The sequence below is a fragment of the Megalopta genalis genome, chromosome 4, assembly GCF_051020955.1.
Source record: "Megalopta genalis isolate 19385.01 chromosome 4, iyMegGena1_principal, whole genome shotgun sequence".
Classification (NCBI taxonomy): Eukaryota; Metazoa; Arthropoda; class Insecta; order Hymenoptera; family Halictidae; genus Megalopta; species Megalopta genalis.
Genome location: NC_135016.1, coordinates 4148808 through 4175546, shown reverse-complemented (window position 1 = coordinate 4175546; position 26739 = coordinate 4148808). Strand labels below are relative to the sequence as shown.

The window sequence follows — 26739 nt, the reverse complement described above, 5'->3', positions numbered from 1 at the left end:
TGTAGTTGATTAAACGCTTTCGCGGGTAATCGGCTACCTGGGTGTCCGGATCGCCGCGTGTTCTCCATCAAGCCTCGCGTGTTCTGCGGCCCGTAAACCGTCTTTAGGCTATTCCGAAACTGTACGCGTTGTTTCCTCGCGTTCGACACGTTTTCGACGTGGAGATTGTTACATTAGCAAACATTATCGGCATTTCACTTTCGAGATATTCTCGCTTAAAGCTCTGTTCGGTAATGCTTCCAAACGGGTAAATCCTGTAATCCACGGCTGAATTAATGTAACTAAGTAAACATTTTCTTAAAATTGCGACACGTGGCGTTTTTTCTAACTGCCGCAGAATCGTCGACGTAGAGGATGCAGCGAACGTAACAAATTTTTCTGCACGCATCTCACCTTTCTGCCGGCACGGTAAACCGCGACTTGGAAGTCTCGGACGCGATTGATTCGCGAAACAATAGTGAAAGTCGAAGGTTGCGCGAATTTATGAATAACGAAGCGTTCTCGCATAAATTTATGCAGAAGCGAGCGGCGGTGTCGTTACCGAAGGTCTCATTGTGTTGCAGTGTTGGTCGGCGGTGACCAGCGACCTTTCCTGAGCCCGGTGCAGCCGATCAATCACGGGGGTCAGTCGACGGACGGCTGGTTCAAGACTGCGACGATCGCGGTGCCGATTTGTGGCGTAATCGTTCTGCTGATACTGGCCAGCCTGGCGATGCGATTGTTGCAGCCTGTGCCGACGCAGAACGACAAACTGGGGCCGCATCGGATGCCGGACAACGGGCCCCCGTTGCTTGGACCACCGAAAGTGCCTCTCGTCTGAAACCGGCGATTTCCAAAGACGTTCTTGAGTGTTCCAACGGACGAACATAGTTAAAGACTATATTCTATAGGAAGCTAGCGGGCTAACGATGGCTCCACTTGGCTGTGAATTTTGTGAAACAAACGAAACAATGAGAAAACAAGCGACTGCTGTAAATTATAACACTGCGTGTTGTGCGCCGATCACCGGCGACGATATCTCGTCGGATGATCGACTGGAGTAGAAGAAGGCCCGTAAAAGGGGCCTGCCTCTGTACATGATTCGTGTAACGGAGACAACGGAGACGCATGATATCGCCTTATATTGTAGCAATGTAAATAGATTGTGTATTTTCTATCGTATTAGAGATGGTAACGTTTACTTAGGCGGCGTGAACTTGCGATCGGTGCTTCGAGGCGGGAGGAGTTGCCGATTATTTCCGGCTGGGAAACACGGAACGAACGAAGAACAATAAAAGTCTGATGTCTGTCTCGTTTTCTTTCCTTTCCTCTTTCTTTATGATTTCCCTGACCACGATCGACCGGCACGGGTGCTAACTATTCTATCTGGTTCCGTCAAAGGCAACAAAGCCACGCCTACATCCGGAGGCGACAGCTTTACCAACCGCGCGTTAGAGAGCATCTTCCACCGGAAAATGATCCTAGTACACCATGTACTTGTCACACATTAATCGTATTCCATATAAACATTACTGTATTGTGATAATCTAGCGTAACCGAGCGCCAATACTTGTTTCGCAACGCGTGTTTTACTCACGACGGGGAATGATGATGATGATGATGATGAATGACGATGATGGTGATGATGATGATGATAATGATGAATATCGATGCGTAAATCGATCGACTTGAAATACATTGAAACGATTTTTTCAGTAATCGGTCTCTATTTATTTGCTCCTTTTTTTACTTTATTAATTACATACACATACCATATCGAATACCCGATATATAGGAGGGGGTATGTCATTACTCTGTAAAATAGGTATTCCATTTGATCGGCTCAGAAAAATTTGTCTCTTTCGCTCTGTCTCCGAAATAGTAGTAACCATAAAACGCTAGTATAATATAAATGTTTTGGCATCACAGTTTAAAATCGTACAATTTTCACGTTCCTCCTCGCCGTATGTCTCCTCTGACAATTTCGTTTTTTTTCCGTATTTCGTTTATCCGTACTGTTCACGTGTTGTGTATGTGTGAGAAAGTGTTGTGAAGTGTTTCATGTCGCTCTCTCTCTCTCTCTCTCTCTTTCTCTCTCTCTCTCTCTCTTTTTTCTGTGTGTATGTGTATTCGCTTGTTACGCCGTCGTCTCTCTCTCTCTCTCGCTCTCTTACTCCATACCTTGTTAACGCGTTCCCACCAGCTACTCGGTCACTTTCCTTGGGAGAAAAATGTATTACTTTATAAAAATACTGTTTAAGGTATGTATCTCCATTTATAATCTATATCCTTCGCCCTCCCTCCAAGCAGAAATTGGGCGTTGCCAGTCGGTGTGTTCGGTTGAGAGACTCTCTCATGTTTCCTCGCAGCCCGAATTATGTGCTAAAGCTGCCGGCACACAACGGGGACACGACGCCAGGGTTTTACTCGGCCGTGTTCCCTCGTTGCCGCACGGTCGACCGTCATAACCCGCATAACGGGTTCTCCAGTTACGTCACGTTAACAGTTCACGGCTTTAGGACAGAATTTCACCGAACGATTTCACGTAAGCCTCGTGGAGCTTGTTGATGAAATCCGGGTCGCTCCTCAACAGATAATTGAAGGCCTGCAGAAGCTGGTTCCTCGTCAGTGGCTCTAAAGGCCTGACCGGTGGTTCGGGGGGGCTAGGTGCGGCGAACATAACTGGAGGTATTAATGCCGGAGCTGATCCTCTTCCCGACAACGTGGTTGACGGAACAGTCTCTTCCGAAGCCTGATTCAATGGAAAGAAAGAAAATGATTCTCAAATATATCCCTAACTTCTACGATCTAGCCGTACGGCAGACCACTCACCGTTGTTGCAGATGCATGAGCGAACAGAGACGCGAGCGGATTCGAATTGTTAGAGCCAACGACAATGTCTGAGGCCTGGTGGTTGCTCGTGGAGTTCAAGGACGTGTTCGTAGGCGACTGTATCCTAAGGAAACCAGCAGTGCCGTTCGTATCGGTCGCGTTTTGATTGGCAGATGGCGTCACGTTGTGGCTCGTGGATATCGGTGTCGATATCATTGAATCCTGCTGCGAGGACGTTTTGTTTCGCCGTTTCGATCGGGTCGAAGAGACTACGCCCGTCTGACAAGGCGCAGCCTGCGATTGCTGAGGAGTGTTAGTAGTTGGTTGCGGAGTGATCGATCTGTGCTGCTTCTCGATGTGTTCCACCGTGTGAGCCGCTGGATGAGACATCAACCGAGCCAGCAGCGGCTTGCTTTCGCTAGCAGCCGCGCCCCCGGGTGTCGGTTGTTCCCCGACCAACACCCCTGTGTTCACCTAAAAAGATCGCAACAGCTAACATTGTTCCTGCCCGGCCTAAACCATATGTACCATAATTTGTAAAGAAAAATCTCGTATACTGGAACCTGGTTATGTTTGATGGGAGTACTAACTTTTGCCTTGGCAAAGAAGTCCATCACACTTTGGGAAGTAACATCTGGACCTAATGGAGCAGTCAGAGGCCCGGAAGTGCCCTCTACGGTGGGGGTGTCTATCGGGGACTTGGAGCCAAGATCTTCGATCGTGCTTTCCCCACCGCCACTGCTATTTCTATTAGTATTAAAATCTTTCTGAGCTTTGCTGAGCATGGTAAATATGTCGACATTGTTTACATTAGGTCCAGTACTCTTTTTTATGTTAGCAGACGCTTTGCTGCTGGTCTTGCGGTTATATTCTGACTCTTTCACAAGCTTGTTCAACATTGCACCGATGCGTACGCACTCCTCTTTGTCGTAGAACCAGATACCGTATATGTTGCATCTAGCATTCTTGTACAACAAGAAGGGCTCCTGCAGTTGCAGGTCTAAGCCTTGCGTGACTGGCTCCACTAGGTTATTGGTATTTAATCTGTAAAAAAATCCGTGAATGATGCACAGAGAAATACATAGGTGGGAAAATAATGTTCTATCCAGGATCCAAAGAGGTCCCCAGTGGTTTACATTTTGCTGAATTTTAACCTCCATCAGAGCTATTGCTATAGCACATGGTATGGCAATGTAATACCAGGGTTTCGAAAATTCCGTTGTCGAAAGTATCGTTATCGTGCCCCGGGGATCCTTTCGGCGGGTTTCAAGGTCGCGATGCGACCGTTTTATGTGAAAACATACGGAATAATTGTATATTACCTATTCATGATTAGTACACTGTTGTACGGCTCGCCATTTCGCGAGTAGACGAATAAAGCACCCTCGATGTCGGTTTTCTCCCATTCATTATTGACCGCGTTGAACGTATAAAGTGCTACGTGGGTCGCGGTCCCTAGGATATCCTTCACATAAGGGTCCACCCGCTTCAGAGCGGCCACGTTCATTCGTAGCTCTGTTAGGTCCGTCATCGTGTTCTCTCTCGGGACTCGGTGGACTTCGGCGCGGAAAAAATCGTGGCACGCTCTTTCGGTTACGGTCGCACAGCGCAGTGTATCCGTTGACTGGTTTAGATCTCTCGGTCTAGCCGATCACTAACAGTACCGTATTTTGATGGAACCCAAGCAGCTGCTTGTATAATAAACGTCATACTAGATTTTAAGGTTGATACCGTTTGTTACATCTGCGAGTTAGTAACATCATCACAGAATGCCGACGCTTCGTTTCCTTTTTGTGTCCAATAGTGCACGGATCCGATTGGCTTGACGGGGCGCGATCCGACGGCACGGAATGGCCGACCGAGCGAAAAAGGAGAATTCCCCCAGCCTCTGGGAACCAATCGAATCGGTCGGAATTTTTTGAAAATTCAAGCCAACAATACCGCAAACAATATACAGGCGTCGTCCGTATATCATTAAATGCATATAAACGCCCGTTTACAGCCCCGGAGAAAGTTATTTTTACTTTTCCGCCTTTACGGTAAGTTTGCGCTGACACGAACGGCTAACGATGCGGCAGGTGAACGTTAACGCTTTCTTTTTTCCTCCCTTTTGGTTTAACATTGCTCGCACCAGTCCCTCGCGCCGAGGTTGCCCGATCATTCGTGCGGAAGCTCTGGTGATTTTTTGGTGATATCCCGCCGTGTTGCTTGCTCGTGGACGGCATTACGCGAGGATTAACCGATCCGCCATCTTCGTTGCAATGAATCGACCGCGTGGTTTGGTTTCCCAACGCAACAGACGGATCGTAATGCTTCAGAAGTTAATCCGATGCAGCTTGCAATGCGTTTTATCGCTGCGGGGGGAAACTGCTTACTTTCGCAGCGATATCTGTCACGATGACCGTTCTTCGGTGGAACGCGTTAACGCTCGTTGCACAGCACCCACGGTCTTGCTTGCCGGCAGTTTTTCTAGCACCGCTGGCCATAGCTAGCGCGCGGGCCGCGGGGAAAGCTCGGGAAAAACATTTTCTCAAGCTCCGGCACGAGTCTTGTTTGGGCTAGGTCCGGCATAGTGTTCGCAGGCCGGTCTCATCTTCGGACCGATTATGCAATCGTCGGCCGACGTGGTCCGTCGACGTGCACCGAAATTTTTCCACGTGCTGCGTGCGCCCACGGAAAATTCGAACCGCGTGAATTCCGCACGCGTGCGAAACAGAATTTTCCGAAGACGATGCGCGCCAGCGTAGCGCATGGAAAAATTGGGTCGATGTGCGAAAGATGGCGGCCGCTGCGTGGTGTGCGTGAGAAAAGATCCGTGCCGTCTATTTCGCCAACAACATGACAAGATACGGGAATGCCTGTTCGCACGTGCTGAGCGCTATCGTTAGCGGACGGCCCGTAATGTGCTTCTAACTTGTTCAGATTCGGTGCGACCGGTCCCGTGCGTGACGGAACCTTTTGTTTACGGGGGACACAGGGCGCTCGTTCGTGGTGACACCACGGTTTTTCTCGGGGGCCCCGTAGTGCCGGAGTGTCGCAAACGGAAAACAAGAGGACCAGAAACCCCGTGGAACGCAGACGGAACACTGGAGATAAAGTGTTTGCCGGACTTCGGCCCGGTGAGACGATCAGTAGAGATGCTGAAGCAATTGCAGATGGGGTTGAGAGCTTTCCTCTTGATGGCCTCCCGTGTGTGGACTTGCGTCTGCTTTCTCCTTAAGAAGCAGGTTAGAGCCGTAAGTAGGTGCTTCGCGCCTCAGTTATCCCGTTTTTATTTTCGCTCCCGTTTCCGTCGCCTCTTCTGCGCCCCATGCGATTCCCATGATCGCATCCGGCCGTCTACCGTCGGCCGTCGCTTTCACCATTCCCGGCGAATCTTCGTCCTCTTCTGACAGTAGTGCAACCCTGGCTGCAGTCGATGTTCGTCCTTATGCTATTGAATTTTTGTTTCTCTTATCTCTACCCGTAGTATTTTTGGTCTTGATCGCCGCACATTCGTTGTAGTAGTTGTTCACTGCTGTTTACATTGAGAAGCCAGAAAAATTGGTGTTTTTTTTTATAGTTGTTTAACTGTTTTAGATATCACAAATGCAACCTGTTAAGTACGAAATCTTCCCATTATCTCCATTGTCGAGGCACAGGCTTAGTAAGTATTGTTGGATTTATGATCGATGTGGCAACGCAACACCGCGATGCGTATTATTGTTTCTATATAATTAAGTGTATTCCAGGTATAGTTAGGAGGAAAGTATTAGTGTTGGACCTAGACGAAACATTAATTCACTCTCATCACGATGGAGTGGCAAGGCCGACGGTCAGGCCTGGCACACCTCCAGATTTTGTCCTCAAGGTGACGATAGACAGACATCCAGTCAGATTTTTTGTTCATAAGAGACCACACGTAGATTTCTTTTTAGACATTGTTAGTCAATGGTAAGTTCTTCGCCTGAACTTTGTACTTAAGCACGTCTCCAGATAAGATCGTATCTAATCTGGAGAATTTTCTATCGGATTGTGAAAAATCATGCAACTTTTTTCTAGGTATGAATTAGTGGTCTTCACTGCATCCATGGAAATCTATGGAGCAGCTGTCGCAGATAAGTTAGATAACAACAGAGGTATTCTAAGGCGCAGATATTATAGACAACACTGTACACCAGAACTGGGTTCCTATACTAAAGACTTGTCTGCGATTTGTTCAGATCTAGCATCAGTCTTTATACTTGATAATAGTCCTGGAGCCTACAGAGCTTATCCACGTAAGTATACCGATCCCCTCCGATTCTATTAACGTTCATAAACAAATTCTTTGTCTCACGTAAATTTATTTAGTCCACACACACTGTCACACGATACAACAATTGTGTGTAAATCTGTTCGCGCGCATAGGTCACGCGAATCATGAAATTTTAATTAATATGCACGTTCATGCCGTTGCAATTATAATTTCGGCGCTATTGTTGCATCGTGTTTCGACCTGTAGTCAGAACTTGCTTACATGTGCACAACCGTCAGCAGTAGAACGATCAAGCATTGAATATCTCTCATAATTATCGTACAGACGATTCCCAAAAAAACGAAAAGAGAATTCTATTCTCGTAAATCGTACCGCATCGCATTTAGTCGTCACCGCGTTCTTCGTAGAAAGTGCATACGCAATACGCTAAATCATAATCTCGACGAACTCTCGAACTCTGGCTGTGTTTCTTCTCATTTTTACAACGTTCTCTGAAACACCGATACTCCGATATCGACTCTACCATTGTGCAACGTAATCTCAATGCATTCTCTTTTTTCTACGCACGATTTCGTTTCCAACAAGAATCTTTTGCGATAGTTCGGCTATACAAGCACCGTGGCCTACCGCTCAGTATAATCTGATCGAAAACCATATCTATTTGCAGCTATCAGCGTTGATGTTCTGTAAGCAAGCACTGAATACAGGCCTATGGATCATGTAAAATACGATCAATTGCCAATGCTACTCCGCTTGAGTATACACTGGACAGTGTACGCCGAACACGGCGAATAATTTCAGCTTAGTATATTTTTTTTAATCGAATTGTCCCTGTGCCATCAGGTATCAATCTATAGACTAGATTCTACTTCTCACGCTCTGAGCATCTCACGAGTAGCATCCAAGAAAATAGTATCGTCACGTCTCTACACTCGTCTACTATTTTTCCGCATTCGATTGGCCAACAAATTCTCTCGGCTAATCGTGAAGAAACTTTCAGAACGTAATAAAAAAAAATGAGAAGATTTTTTGGCCATTTAGTGTACGCAAATAAGTAGCATTAGAAGCCGCACTTCTTGGATGTTATGCTAGCTATACTTTCGCGTAATTTGCAGGCTGATTCGGCTAAATAGAATCACCTAAATGTCCGCATTTTTATAACCTACGGTTATTTCAAGATTTATCCGAACTTGAAATGAATAATAATTCCAAAATTAAATTGATAAACTTTAATTAATTAAATTAAGTTATTCCAGTGCAATCGTTGGATCTACCGTTATTGGTAGTCGAACTATTTTTGAAAGACGATACAAACGCTTTTTAATAGTTCTCTTTAATAATTCAGCAGAGAAAGCCCCATAAAATACATGTAATTTAATGAACGAGATGTAACCCTACAGATTCTACTGGAATTCGATTTTCTACGACAGAAATTGATTTTGTATCCTAGACAAAGAATCGTGTTTTTTTTTTGGCTTTAGGTGATTTATTTAGTCGAGACACCCAGTGCGTTCGTTTTTCAAGATGAGCGCGTTAGATCGATAACTATGAGGCGTCGCGAGGTGTTTTAATAGTTCGCCGAGCTGAGCTGGTTTGTTTTTGTCCCAACAGATAACGCGATACCAATCAAATCGTGGTTTAGCGACGCGGGAGACACGGCTCTGTTGAGCTTGCTTCCGGTTTTGGATGCGCTTCGTTTCACGCAAGACGTGCGGTCCGTTCTTTCGAGGAATTTACATTTACATCATACTTGGTAGCACGGTCCGGATCGATCGGTGCGTTAGATTCATTAGAGACCGAGCTACGACGAGGTGAAAACAATTTAGCGTGTTTAATCTAGGATTATTATTGTTACGGATAATAGACGTTAGGATGCTGCCTGAATGATGAAAACGATGATCCCTTTACCCTGTCCTCATTTTCTACGCTCGTTAAATGACAGAAACACGAAAAAAGAACCGTAGCGAGTAAGATTTAAGAAAAAGATGAAGAAGAACAAGACGAACAAGGGGCGATTACGTAAAAGGGAGTGGGACCTTCAACCGAACTATTTATGTCAGCACAAAACATCCTGATATATTTCGCGTTATGTTCTTGTGTGCGCAACAACGATACGTGTGCACATGTAGGCCCTATATGTGTACACGTATACAGGGAGACACACACATAACAAACAATACACACAACAAACACAATGTTTTCGCGGGAAAGATGTATTTGCCAAAGATCGAGTTCTTGAACTATTGTAGACTCGTATGTTTCACTCTAAATACTTTTGTTCTATTGTAAAGATATTCTACCGAACGTTTGACCCTGCTGCGTTCCGGGGTCGTTGCCGACCCGACATCGTGTCGTTCGCTTCTTTAACGCACCGTTAGAGAATCGTTCCTTTAACGCACCGTTAGAGAATCGTTCCTTTTCGACCTAGTCACGTTTATTATTCTTTTTTCTTCTCTTTTCAATTGTTCAAGGATGATCCTAGAAAAAGCGTGAAATTCTTTCTTTCCGTTAAAAGAAAAAGAAATGGTACAGTTCAACTGGTGACCGCGGCAGGGTCGAGTGCTATTTTGCCACACACGAGATGGGGGAAGAAGCAAAAAAGTGTTATATTTTTTAAACGAATTATTTCTGTTATATATGAATAATATTATTGAACCTAGCACGTAGCGTAAACGGAAACAATGATGAAGTACTAAGTCACACTTCGAAACGGACTCAGCCGCGACTCACTGTATCAGTGAGGCGGCTATCCTGATTACTTAACTAATAAAGAAAAAGGAAGTATTAAAGAACTACGAAGAGGCGATTTAATTTCATCAAATTTTTTTTAGAAAGGATTAGAATTATTTGAAATGCTGTGTAACGATGTTAATGCGTCGGTGAAAGAGAGAGAGAGAGAAAGAGAAATTGAGTGTCGAAGAGTGAGAATGAGAGAGAGTGAAAGGAGAGAAAAAATGCGAGAAAATGAGAATAAAAATAGACGAATAAAATAACAGCGAAAGGGTGTTGCAATCGATTTGTACGACTGTATACTTTGTTCGCTTGTTTAATCACTCAAAAAGTACTATTGAACATTATATATATAGTTTGTACATACTACGACGAGGAAGGCATTTGCTGCAGAATGATTGGACCGCGTGAATGGACAGTATATTATTAAGCCATTAAACGACTAACTTCGCAGAATATTTATATATGCATATATACACATGTATGTTTATGTATGCATATATAAATATCGGTTTTACGTCGATCATAAACGAGAAAAACTTTTCATTGAAGAGACAAAGATAGGTAGGGAGAGGATACACACCCATGTGCACAATAATGATTCAGCCGACAAGAAAACGATGATTTGTTCTCGAATAAACAATTGTATGTACCTTGAGAACGTTTGTTTATTTATTGACGTGTGTCGAACGAGTTGCTCACGCGGATCTCCGATTACCGAACGTAATTGATCCCAAAGTACGATTTAGCCATGGGTAAATAATTATATATAGGATATATGTATAGAGAGAGAGAGCAGGATCACGCAACACCACACTTAAAAGAAACGAAAATCTCTTGTACATAACGTGTCTGTATGTACATGTATGTATTTCCCATGCAGTTCTATGTATATGCCCGAAGATTAAAATGATTTTGTTAGCTCCGAACACGCATACACACGTACACAAACACACAAAAGATTGAGAACGATTCGTTGTATAAATAATACGATCAGTGGCTTAATGTGGTTCTTTGTATTTGCGACTGTCTCCATAAATTTAAGTACCGATTAAAATGTACATATTTAGTTTGTAAAAAAAAACTATAGTACTTATTTTCTTGGTTCTCATACCTTCCCCGATGCATTATCGATCGAAGGACTAGAAAAAGTTCGCATCGCCAGCGTAACAATGGCGATACGAGGTCCTCGGTGGCAACAGTGAGACACGTTGTTGTTGTAAACCAAAGGGTAAACGAAAAGAAAACAATGTTGAATTTTTCTAGGTACTTATTAAAGAGAGATATTAAGTGATAACCAGCAGTTTTACAAGAATTATTATTATTGTTTAAAAAATGAACAAACGATGTATTACATGTATCCCTTTGTGTCATAAGCAGCCTTAAACGTACCCATTCTAGAAATAATAAAAGCACGACTTCATTCGGAACAGATGAATGATTAAACGTTCGATTGGGCAAACAAAATATTTCAGCACACTCGATTCCCAACATATATGTATATTACACATGATCAGTTTCTATTGCTGTATTTCTGGTAACATTTCTTTTTTCTCTTTTCGTCGTTTTCCAAAGTCGGATATACTTCATAGAATATCCTATTTATCTCGAAGACTCTCGTGATGGAAGTGAATGTACGGTCATGGAATATTGTTCGATCACTCCTTGGGCGGATCCTCGCGAATCATTTCCAGAGAACTATCGGAATTATTAGTGCTACTTCCACTTCCAGAATCATCTTCCCGTTCGCTCTGTTTTTCCTGACTTGTACCGGCGGCATCTAATTGCCACGGCGGTATAGACGCCGGCGCACTCGGAAATTGTTTTCTGTTTCAAATTCAAAGGCTCTGGTGAATATGACGATGCCACAAACAAAAGCAAAATTTCGTTTTTTTTTCACATTTCTACTACGAAAAATGACTCGACTTGCCGCGGAACAAAATCCTGATTGTCGGTGTTAGTACAACGGTGTTGGAAGTAGTATGTGTATATCTGTGTTCTTTCTACGACACGACTTCTTTTTGTAACCGATTCAAATTCGAACGAACATGTATATGTATATATATATAATATAAATATATTTTATAGCCGCTTTTTTCCAAACGAGAAACGGAGCGTATTACTTTTGTATTTTTAGATAAAGAATGTCCTGTTACGAGAAAGTTGTATCGACATTTGTATGTTTATCTGCGTGGGCGTATGTGTATAAATTCTCGAGATCGGATTAGCGGCGTCTAAGCAAATTTCGAACTCTTTGTATAGCAATAAATGTTACCACCTAAAATTCTGTGGTGTCTATGCGTGTGTACATGTACAAGTGTTAAATCCTAACAGTATTTCTAGATGTATACCTTGATAAAAGTAAAGACTTAAGACTAGCTAAATCTTGTTTCAGTTCTTGTACCAGCTGCGGTACCATGGGATCGATGAACTGGTTTTGTGTCAGTTTTTGTACATCATCCTCCACCTTGGAAATGGATTGTTTCACCTCTTTCATAGAATTCTGTATAGTCTTATCTAGCTCTGAGACAGAGTCCTTTATGCTATCTTTCTTTTTCCTCCCGAACAAAAATGGCTCAATGAATTTCTGCAATTCAACACAAACATAAGCCCTGGGTTTATCCACTGTTCTAGTCACGTTGGAATTACCTTGTAGAACCAGTACACGCAATATATGGTAGCACCGATCAGAGCAGTGGCATTAAAGAACTCTTTAACTTTATGGAACAATGTTATTTGGTACGGATGGGCTTGCATATACGATGGGTAGAGCCTACCCGGTGGTAGCATAGGCACCACGGTATAATCATTTGGTTTGCGAATAACATTTTGGTCAGCAGTTAGATCGACAGAAGCTAATTGAAATGCAGTTCTAATTTCTTCCTCTGTCAAGCCTTTTCTCCTGAGGAACTCCTGTTTACGATCTGTAGGACTACTTGCTACCTTAGGATTTTGTAAAAATTCCACTGCAGTTTTGACCTTAAAGGAAAGAGTTAAATAATTAGCTGTAATTTTGTTAGAATAGCCTGGTGCAGCTTACGTAACCATGTGCCGATATGCGTGATCGGTTTTTATCGGTGCGCGGAAACCTTTTTTTCTTTAGACGCGTATCAGATAAACCAGTAAGAACAATATATAGTACTAGTATAACCTAATCGTAGGTAAAAACTTACTAAATTCTCCCGCAAAGGGAGGTTATTGTTATTCGCATCTTGGTCAGTCGTTGCCATAATTAAAACTGTCGCCACTTAAATTACAATCTCATAACTTTGCGGTAGCCGATATTTCAATACAAATCGCATTTTACAATACTAACATACACACAACCATCCCGTGAACGTATTGTGGCGCGCAGGCGTTGATACAAAACGCTGATATACTAATCACCGTGGATGGTGAAAAATGTTTAAATACTCAGGTAACAAGATTTTGGACTTTGTATTTCGCACAAAAAAAGACTACGTCATTCGCAACGAAATGTACGAATTCTGCGGTGCTTAAAAAGCCAGCGATTCATGTTTTCGAAACGCTCATTGGTTTTGCCATGGAATCGAGCGGTTTCAATTTTGCAGTTCGCTAAATATTCGCTCGGGATTTAGCGAAACTATGGAAACCGATCGACGATCTTGCATACGCGTTTCCGCGATTCTTTATATTTTTTATCAAATATCGATTTTCTTCGTAAATGTGTAACTACCGGTTTTGAAATCAATACAACAACCCTGTTTGCCCTACAAATGCAGAAGGGGTGCAGTTATGAGCGCGACCGCTTCAACTTCAATCTAAACTTTGATGCAGCAGAATCGTGATGCTCGCGGCATGCAGTTCTCTTTATTTCGATAATTGATTGTAACGGCATATATCTCTGAGACACGTAGTACAGAAAAGTGGGTGTTGCTTTCGTCATTTGATAGTTCGCACTTGTACCAGTAGGTTGGTACCGATACCGTGCCTTTCGGAGGCCGATACAAATAAGTATCGCTTATTTTTACTATCGGCAATAAGAGTCATGCGTAAGTGATCATTTACGATACTAAAAATTCCTAATTACACGCAGCCGTGTCTTAAAATTATCTGAAAAGTACGCCTGATAATGTCATTATCTACGGTATAGGCAGCACCATTTCCGATCAATAATACTAACCGTTTACAAGACATATCAAAGAACTTCAAATGTCATTTAAGAAAAGGGGCGTTATCGTGTAGTACACGTATATTTATGTTGTATCGTACGGACGGCTATGCGACCAAGAAATCCTATATATTAAAACCTGATTCTTCGAACGCAACGTTCTCGAAGTTCGTCCACCTCGGAGTACGTTTCATACAATTTTGTTGTTTTATCGTTTGTCGAGAGTCTGCTACTATGTTCTTTAAAGTCCCTTTTGGGCTTGGGTAAATACCAGAAAAGAAGGTTATAAATTTAAAGGCCATCCAATTTTGGTAATTCAGTTTGGAGTAAGAGCTCTCTCTTTTTTATGGATATTTGTTTCTCAAACTATTCTATAAACAGTTGTTTTCACACAATTTTTTCTGTTTTACTGCGAGTGCTCTGATTTTATTAGGAGCTTTCTCTGAGCCTAATTTGCATGAAGAACTTTCTACAATATTTAGAGCTCGGATGTACAAACTTTGTTTTCTCTTAATCATTTTCTTACAAGTTCCTCATTTTTATTTAGAAATATTCCTGAGCCCAATTTGCAGATAATATTTTCTATAATATTTAAAGCTTGATCTGTTCACCAGGATTATTAACATTGTTTAATATTTTTACTTAGAACGTGTGGAAGTTTGTAGTTGCAATAGCAATCAACAGCTAATGGATCTTTGCTTACAGGTTGGTTGTAGTCAAAGCAATAAGGAGTGCCCTCTGTCAAGATGATAGGGGGGTTGTTTGTATACAATCACAAGGGTGAGGTGCTCATCTCCAGAGTCTATCGGGATGACATTGGTCGGAATGCAGTGGACGCATTTCGTGTCAATGTTATCCATGCTAGGCAACAAGTACGCTCACCGGTTACAAACATTGCAAGAACATCCTTCTTTCACATAAAACGTGCCAACATCTGGTTGGCAGCTGTTACCAAACAGAATGTTAATGCAGCTATGGTATTTGAGTTCTTGTTGAAGATCATCGATGTTATGCAGTCGTACTTTGGCAAGATCTCTGAAGAGAACATTAAGAACAACTTTGTGCTGATTTATGAGCTGTTAGACGGTTGGTATCTTGATGAAAAATGCATTACTAAGATGGCGATGGCAGGGGCTAACAGGAATTTCATATGCAGAGATCTTGGACTTTGGATATCCACAGAATTGTGACACAGGAGTGCTAAAGACATTCATCACTCAACAAGGTGTCAAGTCAGGGACGAAGGAGGAGCAAGCACAAATAACTTCTCAAGTAACTGGTCAGATTGGGTGGAGAAGAGAGGGAATTAAGTACAGGCGCAACGAGCTATTCTTGGATGTCCTGGAATCTGTGAATCTCCTAATGAGCCCTCAGGGCCAAGTGCTTAGCGCGCATGTTGCTGGGAAGGTTCATATCCAAGCTCATTGTTTAAGAGATTCAGAAGAAAGTATCACAAAATTTCATAATAATTCATGCCTCTACTTCAACAGGTTGTGATGAAGTCTTATCTCTCTGGAATGCCAGAATGCAAGTTTGGAATCAATGATAAGATTGTTATGGAAGCTAAGGGTATGAAGGGTGGAAGTGGTCTGGGAGGAGGTGGAGATGACCCTGCAGGTAGCAGGTCTGGGAAACCTGTTGTTGTTATCGATGACTGCCAATTCCATCAATGCGTAAAGCTTAGTAAATTTGAGACAGAACATGCCATTAGTTTCATTCCACCCGATGGTGAATTCGAGTTAATGAGGTAAGTGTCTTGGAAATGAGATTCTAACTGTCGCTCTAAGCTACTAGAAGTTTCTAATCGTCTCTGTTCGTGGTTTACAGATACCGTACAACTAAGGATATATCATTGCCATTCCGTGTCATTCCATTGGTACGTGAGGTGGGACGCACAAAGATGGAGGTGAAGGCAGTGCTGAAATCGAATTTTAAGCCGTCTCTGCTGGGTCAGAAGATAGAAGTGCGTGTACCAACGCCTCTAAACACCGCGGGTGTGCAATTGATCTGTTTGAAAGGGAAGGCAAAGTACAAAGCATCCGAGAACGCGATTGTGTGGAAGATCAAGCGAATGCCTGGCATGAAGGAGACCCAGTTGTCCGCGGAGATCGATCTGCTGGAAACCGACACGAAAAAGAAATGGACACGGCCACCGATATCCATGACATTCGAGGTACCGTTCGCACCATCTGGGTTCAAAGTACGCTACTTGAAAGTGTTCGAGTCCAAGTTGAATTATTCCGACCACGACGTTATCAAGTGGGTGAGATATATAGGCAAGAGCGGCCTGTACGAGACGCGATGTTAATGGCGTCCCATCCCAATCAATTGTAAATGAGTAATCTCAATGCATAAATACGACTTTTTTAAACAAATATTGTTTCTTTCCCGGCGCATACATCGAGCAGAACTCTGAAATACTCAGATCGAACGACTTTGAAATGGGAGATCGAGATACCAAGAGGAAAATAAAAAAAGAAAAAAGAAAGTCTTTCTGTGCCAATATTTTTTTGTCAATCGAGTTTTTTTTGTAAGGTATATTTTTAGCGTGTACATTCTATTTAGGAGTATTCTCTTTTTTTGTACATTTTATTCCAATCGAATTTTAGTAAGAATTGTTTTGTTTCTTATGGTAATTAACGAAAGATAATTTCGTAGATCGATTTAGATTTTAATCCGAAGTGTGCACGTTGTCTATATATATTTAATAATTGTGTATCTCTAAGTTGATAGCATTGTTCATTCCTTTTTACAAGACGTGAAAGAAACATGGCTACCAAAAGCCTCTTTGGTATCGAAGTATATATATATATATATATATACATATAATATATCGAAAGAATTGCTAGCAACGTTGAACATCAGTGGTTAATTGTAAAATGCGCTGAATAATCATTAGATCATTGAAACCGTTTGTTGTCAGCTATGAAACCGAATAGAGAATACCTTGACTCATTGTAATGAAAGAATTTTGTCTCTCTATATGAAGATTCATATGCATAATAAAGTATATATGTAATTTAACCTGTGGATTATTTTCATAGCATCTTTTAATCATCGAATTAATCAGTTGGCGATGATCGCGATGGTCTGACAAGGTCTGTACCTCGTTGGAAACATCGAAATTGTTCAAGACTCCATTGGTCGCGAACTAGATCTTTCTAACGGTCATTGTGCTTGGACACAGGCTCCGCAAGAAAAACACTGTCAGAGCAATTTCTGACCGTGATTTATCGATGAATCGATAACAATGGTGTTCTTACCTTTCGTTGCACCAAGGCTGCAGCTTACCATCCAGATTTTCCTCAATTTTCCGGCTATTTTCTCTGCAGCAACTTTGGACCCTCGGAGCACAGCAAAGCGGCGGGATTGTGGTAGCCTTTGAAACTCCAGTGAAATTAGACGACGCAAGTCAATTGACGACATCGCGGTGGTGGCGCTGAATGGTCGATATCGATCTACATTAATTTTCAAATTATTGAAATTATGATTTACTAATTAGTTCATTTGTATATCAACAACTAATAAACCTTGTATTTTTGGTAATCGAACCGATAATAAGCCGTCGCTCTTGATTTACATTTTAACCTAGTAGTTAATATTTAGTAACTATTTTGTACCGGAAGTTCTAGTTAACGATGTTTAAGATTGCGTAGACTAAATCAAATCGCACAGCGGATTTGCTCAGTGTTCGAAGAATAAATGACAGATTGCATACGAAAATAATGACAAAAATGGTGCGTTATTGTCACAGGAATGATGCAGAATAGTTGTACGTACTTTCTTGACGAATTGGACATAGGGGTTAAATAATTCTTTAATTTTAGGAGGATTAGTGGATTGAATAATGGATGACATGTTTGGATTTGGATTAGGTAAGTCAATATTTTAAATAATAATAATAATGAAATGGTATGAATATTTAGGATAAGGTTATAGAATAAAGTTTATAATGTGGACACAGTAGATTAGCTTCTGAGATGAAAGTGGAAAAGGTTGCTTTGGGTTAGACATGACCCAGACCTACTTTAGGGCTTCAGTGATCCGTTCTATTAGTAAATACAATATTTTATACGTTTCCTCTGTCAAATTTTTCATTCTCTCCAATGGTTACAATAATTTAGGTTTAAGCCTCATAGGTTTTAATATGATAAATGTAATTTAAAGTCTGTGTATTGTTCTGTGATATGATAGAGTAAGTATGATGTTCAATATACTTTGAGAAGCAAGGAGGTTCAGTGTAAGATCTCACTTTTAAACAATAAAATGGTGTATTTTTCATCTGGGCTAATAAACTTGCATGTGTCTCCTGAAAGTGGCTGCAAAATAAATTAATAATTATTTCCATATACATATAATTGCATGCTATAAAAATATACATAATAAAACACAAATGGTGCGAATTCCTGGATGTGGTCTCTCCTTATGTGGTAAAATAGATACAAACGACTAGACTCTACATCAAAATATAAAAATTGCATTACTAAGCACTCTGCAGAGACCCGGTACCAAAAAATCGGTCTCTCCCAGAGCCCCGCAGCTTCCTCGACCTCCAAATTCCCAAAAACCGTAGAATCCTCCTGAAACCGGGGCTAGCGATAAAAAAGATAAATCTTTGAAATCCCGTTCGTCATCCACGGTACGAACAACCGAATCCAATAGATTAAATTCCGCGATCGAACGGTACACGCAGCGTCGAGATAGGTCCAGAGCTTCGGTAGCCAGGGTCCAGGCCTGGATCCCGATGGGATCCGGCTCGGCAGCGTTCGGCGTGGCTTTCGGGCGATTTAGCCAGGGTAGCTTCGAAATTTTCATTCGAACGAAGTAGTTCCTCGGCTATACGTATTAGCCGCCTGTCTCTTCGGTGGCAGAGCGTGATAACTTGTGGTTCGGCGCATGCGAACCACGGCCATACCCGTGCTCGTACCTGTCATGGATTCCAAGGATCGACCGCGAGCGCAGGCACGCGTGATCTTACGATTTTATGCGTGAAAATCAACGGGTAGACCGAGAGATCCGCGGACGAGAGTAATGCACGAGCATGGGCCGGTGGTAAAGTGGTGAACCCGCGTCGAACCGAGTGTCGCCGTCGCGTAAACAACCGTCCGAAGATGAGCCATCTCGACACGGGTTACGACGAGCCTTCTGTCACTCGGGCCACGGATATCGTGAGTATTTTGCGTACGAGCTGTCGTCCGTCCGTTCGCGATTTACGCTCGCCAATTAACACCCCGGGCCTAGGTGTCCGCGGGCTCAGTCCGCCTGTCCCGTGCACCCTGCCCCATCCAAGGTAGACTATGCCAGCCCGTCGAAACGTTTCCCATCGACGCGACACGCTTTCCCAATCTAATCAGCCGCTTCGATAATTTCTCCTTCGTCGACGAGCGTCTTCGTTTTCGTTATTTCCTCTGTTTCGCTGTTTATCAGCGCACGGGAACGGTTGTCGCCGGGCTGGCAATGTTTAGGTTACCCACCGCGGTTGTACGCCACGTCCTCGAGGTCTCGTGGCGATTCTCGAACGGTGCTGTTTTATGGGTACCGCTATTTTTAGTGCGTACCGTAAACCCGTGCCACTGTCGCGCCAGGGTATAGAGTGTCTATAGCTACTCGACCCGGACACGTGCACCCGCCCCTGGACCTGCCCGCGAAACAGCCCCGAAATTACCCGCCTCCGTCCTCTTCTTCATCTCTTATCTGCCCTGCCTGCTCGGGCATGGTGTTCGCCGCTCGGTCCCCAAGGTGTACCTGCCAGTGAGATACCTCCGGGCGCTGGTAACGTGCTACGCTTTGATCACCCTCGCACAGAGATTGCTCGATCTAGCTCAGCTACCGTGTGTGTGCAGTCCTTCTTCGACGCGTGTTCGCGCGGACCCGTGCGATCCTCTATTGTCTCGAGTTTCCAGTCGCGGCGCAAATTGCTTCGGCCGTTTAAACGAAATAACGACGTCGGATCTTCTTCTTGGTACGCTGGATTAATTAATGGACTCTTTAACTCGGGCAGTTATCGAGGATGCGTCGCGCGGAATTGGAAAGACCCAGGCGATCCTCGAGCTGCCTAGACCTGTTTCGAAACTATTCTGGTGCGGGACCGCAATTTCATCTCGTGGTGCAAGTAGCAAAAGACTTCGCTAGATAAAGACATTGTCTCGTTGGCAATGGTAACGCGGTTGCATCGGCGGTATTCTACCAATTGCGCGTAATGCACGGAGTAGTAACCTACTGTTATGACTTAATGGTGTGTTACGAGAAAAGTTCGGAAGTCTAAGAAACGTGAGAGCACAAGGGGCAACTTCTCGGACAATTTAATTCGGGGATAGCACGTTTGCTAAGTCTGTCTAGGAGCTTAGAGGGCATCGTTGTACGTTCGCTCGCGATTCCTGCAATTCTACGAAGCATGTACCGGGCTTTGGGAATAAATTGCAGTGGTTATCTGCATTGTGCCCAAATGGTTAGCCGTGGGAGAGGAAATCTGGTTAGCTCGCGTTGGTGGATGTCGTGTAGCAGGCTCGGTCGAGGGTAGGTCGGCGTAACGTAACGATTGGCGGTCGGGTAGCGGCGGTTTTTGGCGGGAAACGTGTGTAATAATAATTGAGAAGCGCGAGGCGAACGTGTGCAGGCAACGTGATACGCTCGGGCTCGGAGGCGTAGAGTCCGGGCTCCGGTCGTAATCAGCTGTTATCAAGAACGAGAAGCGCGGGACTGTGTGCGTTTCCTGCCACTTGTAGTTCTGTCGTAACCGACACCGAGCAGAGCCACCTTTTACGGCTTCCTTCGTGCATCGAATTGTCACGGTTAAATCGTGACCAGGGCCCCTGCCACCCTCTCTTCGCCCGACTTTCTTTCTCATCCCGTTTCTCGCGCTCGGCTCGGCTCCCGATCGTGAGCGGCGTGTTTTATCGTTCATCTTATCGCGCCGGCATCCATCCGAAACGATAATCGATATTCGTCGGTGGCTGAAATTTTCACTTCGAACCCCGGGGGCTATTAAAAGACGAAACGGACGCGGCGAGCACGCCGGGTCGATCCCGCGCGGAACTTAGAAGCCAAGTCGTAAGCTTCTGTTTAAGGAAACCCTTTTGCGCTTAATGCGCCGTTCCGACATCGAAGGGACGCTCGGACAAAAGGCGAGAGCCTTCGGCGTTTATTATAACACTACTTTCCTCCGGTTAATTCGCGCGAGACGCGATCAAATTCACCATTTTGGCCGCGTTCCATAAGAACCGGCCCCCCCGTGCCACGCCGAAAACGCAGCTCGGTACTGCCCGGAAGCTTGTACCGAGGGTGGGCCGCGCTTTCGTTCTTGGAATCAACATTCCTCGGTGATATATTAGCTTGTGCAATTCCTCTCACAATGCGCTTCAGTCACGCCAGCTCTCTGGCCCCTCTATCGCGAGATTCTTCTGAAAAACAGCAGTCCTCGAGCGTCCTCCGAGCATCCTCTGGCAGGCGTTATTGGAATTTTCTTTCGGTAGAAATTGGCTGTAGAAATTCCAAAACTGCCGAGCCACCGGAACAAGCTGATAAGCGGGCACAAAAGCTTATTGGACGAGCTGCCTCGAGACAAGAGACCGACGGAGAGCGAGAGAGAAATAGTGAGAGCGAGAGAGAGAGAGAGAGAGAGAGAGAAAAAGAAAGAAATACAGAGAGAGAGAGAGAGGCAAAAGAGATGCTGCGTCTTTTGCGTTCTACAATGGGCATTGTTTAAAACTCGCGTCCAAGTTCGCGCAATCGCAGTTTTTTTCTCGCTAATAATCGCGGTCGCGTGCAAAGATTTCTTGGCAGCGGCGCTGGCGCAAGTAAAAGTAGACACAGACCGACTTCTTTGGACTTGTTGAGCCCCGTCGGGCGTCTCTGGCCAGCTCGCTTACGTTAGAAACGCCGCCGCTGGATCGCGCCGCGTAAATGAAGTGCGTTTGAAAACGGCGAACGAATATACGGGCGCCCGTGCCCGGTCCATTATGCATGGGGGCCGGGTATCGAACGCGTGCAGGCGGTTATCTGCCGATAGAGCGGCACGTGCACCGATAATAATAGAACTGTCGGCGCATTCACACATACGGGGGATACCTGTTGTGTGGCGCGAGGTAAAGACACAAAGTTTCACGCTCAGGCACACTTCAATCATCGTCGGGATTAGACCCGGTTGAATCGATAAATCCGGTATCGCGGCGACCGGCACAGCCAGTGCCACGGTTCCCCGGTGAGAATAGAGCACCTTCGCAATATTAATAAGTTTTTCGCAGCCTCCTCGTGCCCCGGTTTCATCGCTTCGCCGCGGTGACCGCTCGGACAACCGTAATGGAGCTCGTCGAAAAAAAGAGAAAAAAAAGGAAAACGAGCAAACGGGAGAAAAACGAGAAACAAAATGCGCCCGACCGTTTTACACGGAATTTTATGCGTTCCGTAGACCGGCCAGAAAGAACTGCGGTGTAGAGCTAAAAAAAATATTGATTGTCGCGACAAAAGGTACAAACCGGATGGAGTGGCTCAAAGAACCGAGACACCTTTTTCCCGACGCGTTGGTCGCCGGGACGACCACACGTTTCGCTACGATTTTATCCGGAATTATCTTTATCGTCGGCCGACCGACACCGCCAGCTATACTCGTCGACCAATGGACGCTAAGTCTTCGTGTGCTAGCATTTTTTTCCCGCCGCCAGGCACCTCTTTGCGCCGAGCTGGCCAGATGCTACCGTCGAAAATCCTTCCCCGGTGCACGCCGCGTTGGATCAATGCCGGGGGCAGCTTGCGTTGCTAATCACGTGGTGCTGAAACAAAGATAATTAAAGGGGCGGGGAATCGAGCTTCGAGAAAGGTAGCACGGCTTTTCTAACGCCTCGAACGCCTTCGGACACGTTTTCGAAACTCTTCTTCTGTCGCGCGTTACCCTGGCTTTTCTTCTCTCGCTCTCTATAGATTCCCTGGCGCGCGTAAAATCGACCTTGTTCGCCCCTGCGGAGATTGAGAATCGGCGCGCGTGGAAAGGCGTTTTCCGAGACTCGAAGAAATCGCGGGGCACGAGCTGAAAATGACTAAGCGTCACGTGAGATAAATGTTATCTTGGAAGTTTAATCGCGTTTTTTCTCTTATCCGACCTTGCGCTCGGGGCCCTGGGAACTCGTTCGACTTGAAATTTCTTTATATGTATTGCTCTTGGCGGCATGATCCACGAGCGGCGCCGCTGCTTACGTTTGCGACCTACACTTCGGTTATCCGAATCAGTTTGAAGAACGCGAGCTTTCTGATAGCCAGAGTGGTTGCTTAATCGCGGGTCTAGATTATATCTTTATTGATTCGTACAATAACCAGCGTTGAACGTGCTTGCAAAAATTGTACGCTGTGTTTGGAATAATATACTCTACAAATTTTTTAGTTATTCGCCTTTTAAATTACTTCATTTCAGTCTATTTCGACTGACAATAGACCTCGGAAAAGATATTTCAATCAAGAAATACAAATATTTGCGAACACTATTTAATATCTTGAAATATTATCTCACGGAGACAAGGGTATTTTTCTCCAACCATTTCCAATATTTCCAATATTTTTCAAATATTTTTACCCAGGTTTGAAGCACAATGTCGAACAACGCCGCACAATTCTACCTATATCGTGATTTGAGTTATGAAACTAGAGCCGAGTCTCTTGACCTTCTTCATAAAAATCGCATTTTCCCGCCAATTCATCACAGTCGGAAGCCTGTTAGGCTTCCCAAGGCTTCCCGTTAATGAATTGCAGAAAGTTTCCCCCCGGATCCATGGATCGCGTAAATCTTCATTCCACCTAACGAGTTCCTCGGGTTCTCCTCGGTTTGTTTTCAGTGAGAAAATTGATGCATTCTTTTCGCGGAAGACGGCGCCGGATAAACAAGCGATAAAACTGTTCCTGGGTAATATCGTTAGCGCAGCTTTCGAAAAGGCGAGTGTCGGGTTACCTGGGACGTCCTTGCCTCGTGCACCTGGTCGACTCTTTTCTCGTCGCGAGAGACATCTCCGGATAGGGTAAAGGTGCCTAACACGAGGCCCATTTTTCTTTGAAATCACAAGTTCCGATTAAACTACTTTTCTTGAAAGCAGATACTCGTTCGAAAGCTGAAATACGTATTCGTTTACGATCTGCCGGAAAATACAGGAAGAAAAATTCCGCTTCTTCGTAGCAATGGTAGAAATGATAGAGAAAGTAAGCAAATTCCTCCCATTTGGTAATTTTACTTTACTAATGACTGGACCGTGGATCTTTGTGCGAATTAAAAATTGTTTGCATCAACTGCAAGAAACAGAAAAGACATAGAAACTTCTTCCTTCCCTTAAAAACTTTAACAAACCGAAACAAGTACGTTGACATTCGCAAACGCTTGTAATTTGTCTACTGTATTAAATGGCACCTACTCGTTTCCATCGTAAATGCATAAAATCCGCGGACTGCTAACGACGGCGCGACCGAACGTCGCTTTCCGGTTTCGCGGCTTCTCGAACGCGAGAATTTTCATTCGCGGCGGAAAAGCGAAATTCGGGTGGCTCGCGTGAGAACGATTTTCCCGTGGCGACGGCAGCGGTAGTTCAGAGAAAATGATCGGCCGCCGAAGGGCTCCGATCTATTTTCGCGTGTGGTTAAACGCAGCCGAACGGGGCCGCGGTCATTCATGTTTTTTCCATTCTACGTAATCGCGACCCCTCCGCGCAATTTTCACCCTTAATGCGATCCCGCGTGCCAGCCAGCAATTTTGCAAATGGCCAATTAACGTTCCCCGTCGCCGCCCGGCTCTCGGCAACCCCGGATGCGTTAAATGATTTCGCCGGCGGACTCAATTACGGGATTAGAAATTCAAAGATGAATGGAATTCCTCCGTCGAGGGTCCCGCGGACGTCGGAAACGGCAAATGGTATTACGGTGGGAAGATTCGCTTTCAAAAATATTACAAAAGAGAGCGCAGTACACGCGCCCGCTCGCGCGAAGTTTGCGGATTTATCGGCCTGTCCGGGCAAATTTCGCGCGGCTAGACAATGGCGGACATTATTACGCGCGGCGAACTAAGGCGGATGCCGCTGCCGGAGATGACCGAAAAAAATGCCTCGCTCCACCAAAAAAGCACTGGAACGTTTTCTGCGCGTTTTGAGCCCGACTTTTTTTTGGTCTTCGTCAAACATAAACCCCTCATGCGTACGGCAATTAGCGTCGCTAGCTTTACCACGTTCTGCTGTGCAAATCGTGCCGGGTTCTCTTCTTCGCTTTTTCACTGCCATTCCGGACTTGAAAATTCATCTCCGTGCCGCGGATACGGCGGACTTACAGCACTGTAATCGGTCAATGTTCCCTTTGTTAAACAAATTGCTTTGACACCTATTACGATCGCGGAGCGAATGTACCCGAGCCTGATCACAGAAATTGCGACTGGTAAATGTTTCTTCTGTTAAACGAACTGCTTTCGTACTTTATCCTTTGAGATTATACGTACTTGCGACGCATACACAGAAATTATAACTGATCAGTTTTCGTCTTCTGAAATAAACGCCTTTGGCTTTGTCCACCGAGATTGTAGATTGAGAATGTGCCTACAGAAATCGTGACTTAACAATTTTTCTTCTATCAAACGAATTACAGTAATTTCTCCCGGAAATGTCAAATTTCGGGTTGCCGTGAATTTCTCTGTGCTAGTTCTACGCCTATGTAATTTATTGCTACGTCGATGCTAAGGGTCGACGGAGTTGGTCAAGCGTGTGCTGTGACACGCGACGCGAATTCCCGGAAGATAATACAAAATGGTCTCTTTGGGTGTGAGTCAGGTAAAAAAAAACATAGAGCTTCAAGCTACATGACAGGTACTAGGTGAATCGCCGAATCGTGACACGTGGCCTCCGAATTGTCTTCGAATCGTGCCATGTGGCCTCCGAATTGTCTTCGAATCGTGTCACGCGGACTCCGAATTGCCATCGAATCGTGGCAAAAAATTACAAAATAAAAAAGTTAAGTCAGTTTCTATTCTAGCATTACTACGTATTCATATTAATGCCATTTTTTGCCGACTGCCCCGAGTTTCTATGAAAACGAGCCGCGAGGCCCGAAGAATCGCGACTTAGTATTCTCGGATCTGCCGGTTTCAATTCCGACCTCCGAACATTGCTGGAAAAAAATTGCTGCATTTTTCGACTGTAGGGTCTGTCTCAATTTATGTGTACGCGAACGAATTGACCGGGATCGAAGCGAGAAACAATGACAAAACGACGATACTTCTGTGCCGGAAAAAGCGTCGGGAAAGCTTCGTCGGAGACTGTTTACGAAAAGGTATCGAGAGGCGGAGTCGCTGTTGTTTTGCCAACAACGTCTCCCGTTGATCCGCTGGCAATATGTGGCCAGGCGCATAAATGTTTCTTGTACGAAACGCGAGGATCGCATTGAGCGGCCGTAGTTCGGCCAGCCGGAGCGGAGTCGGAACGTTTCGTCTTCGCGTTTCCGACCTGCGCGAACGAGGCCGGCTTTTTACTATCACCTGTGTGTCTGCTCGGACAATAGGAGCCAGCTGCGAGTGCATTCGTCTGCGGCTTGCTGGCCGGCGCGGCGCTTCCACGATGGAATAAGAAGCCATGAAAAGCGCCCGCTATAAACAAGGATCACCGGGAGTATCAATTTTCGAAAATGACTTCCTCCCGGGGCAAGCACCTCTCGGCAGCCAGGATCGATCGCGAGTTACAGCTTTTAGGCTGGAATTAGGGAAATAGGGACTCAGGGAAACGAGGAGCGAGAATATCGGGGACTCGGAAGATTCGGGACCGAGGACAATGGGGACTCGGAGCAACGGGGATGCAGGAAAATAGAAACTCGAGAGGAAATG

At 44.6% G+C, this 26739-nt stretch overlaps 6 protein-coding genes across 16 annotated transcripts in view; 4 read left to right on the top strand and 2 right to left on the bottom strand.

The window, feature by feature from the left end:
• LOC117223819 (BMP and activin membrane-bound inhibitor homolog) overlaps window positions 1-1698 on the top strand; it is a 30532-nt gene extending 28834 nt beyond the window's left edge. The window contains exon 3 of the mRNA XM_033476355.2: window positions 564-1698. Coding sequence (XP_033332246.1) covers window positions 564-820 — 257 coding nt within the window. The 3' untranslated portion in view covers window positions 821-1698. The remainder of the gene's footprint in view (window positions 1-563) is intronic.
• On the bottom strand, window positions 1687-4584 carry DCP1 (decapping mRNA 1). Of its 2 annotated transcripts, none has more exons than XM_033476345.2 (4): window positions 4134-4584; window positions 3375-3855; window positions 2812-3285; window positions 1687-2731 (listed from the first exon to the last, which is right to left on the bottom strand). In XM_033476345.2, exons 1-4 carry the CDS (start codon window positions 4340-4342, stop codon window positions 2495-2497), a joined length of 1401 nt encoding a protein of 466 aa, XP_033332236.2. In that variant the 5' UTR covers window positions 4343-4584; the 3' UTR covers window positions 1687-2494. The 2 variants fall into 2 exon arrangements, with proteins under 2 accessions (XP_033332236.2, XP_033332237.2); XM_033476346.2 differs by having other exon boundaries at window positions 3402-3855; window positions 4134-4582.
• Window positions 4585-5091: 507 nt separating this feature from the next.
• Window positions 5092-12162, top strand: Dd (CTD nuclear envelope phosphatase 1-like protein dullard). 4 transcript variants are annotated; one of them, XR_013033176.1, is made up of 6 exons: window positions 5092-6047; window positions 6391-6457; window positions 6543-6744; window positions 6853-7070; window positions 7716-7848; window positions 8660-8795. XR_013033176.1 is itself a non-coding variant. In XM_033476351.2 (5 exons), the coding sequence occupies exons 1-5, from the start codon at window positions 5949-5951 to the stop codon at window positions 8803-8805; spliced, it is 732 nt and encodes a 243-aa protein (XP_033332242.1). In that variant the 5' UTR covers window positions 5160-5948; the 3' UTR covers window positions 8806-12162. The 4 variants fall into 4 exon arrangements, 3 of the variants coding, with proteins under 3 accessions (XP_033332242.1, XP_033332243.1, XP_076377228.1); XM_033476351.2 differs by lacking the exon at window positions 7716-7848 and having other exon boundaries at window positions 5160-6047; window positions 8660-12162; XM_033476352.2 differs by lacking the exon at window positions 7716-7848 and having other exon boundaries at window positions 5162-6038; window positions 8660-12162.
• On the bottom strand, window positions 11083-13219 carry Pex14 (peroxisomal biogenesis factor 14). The gene is made up of 4 exons (XM_033476354.2): window positions 12952-13219; window positions 12428-12757; window positions 12130-12365; window positions 11083-11605 (listed from the first exon to the last, which is right to left on the bottom strand). The coding sequence occupies exons 1-4, from the start codon at window positions 13006-13008 to the stop codon at window positions 11437-11439; spliced, it is 792 nt and encodes a 263-aa protein (XP_033332245.2). The 5' UTR covers window positions 13009-13219; the 3' UTR covers window positions 11083-11436.
• A 417-nt stretch (window positions 13220-13636) lies between these two features.
• Window positions 13637-16934, top strand: AP-2mu (adaptor protein complex 2, mu subunit). Its single transcript, XM_033476347.2, has 5 exons — window positions 13637-13791; window positions 14616-14996; window positions 15067-15317; window positions 15401-15657; window positions 15738-16934. Exons 2-5 carry the CDS (start codon window positions 14657-14659, stop codon window positions 16216-16218), a joined length of 1329 nt encoding a protein of 442 aa, XP_033332238.1. The 5' UTR covers window positions 13637-13791; window positions 14616-14656; the 3' UTR covers window positions 16219-16934.
• A 1877-nt stretch (window positions 16935-18811) lies between these two features.
• Window positions 18812-26739, top strand: part of Camta (Calmodulin-binding transcription activator) — a 78739-nt gene continuing 70811 nt past the window's right edge. For 4 of the 7 annotated variants that reach the window (XM_076521107.1, XM_076521102.1, XM_076521100.1 and 1 more), the window contains exon 1: window positions 18812-19078. The gene's annotated coding sequence lies outside the window, so the exon portion shown is untranslated. The remainder of the gene's footprint in view (window positions 19079-26739) is intronic. The other 3 variants (XM_076521103.1, XM_076521105.1, XM_076521106.1) reach the window with 2 other exon arrangements.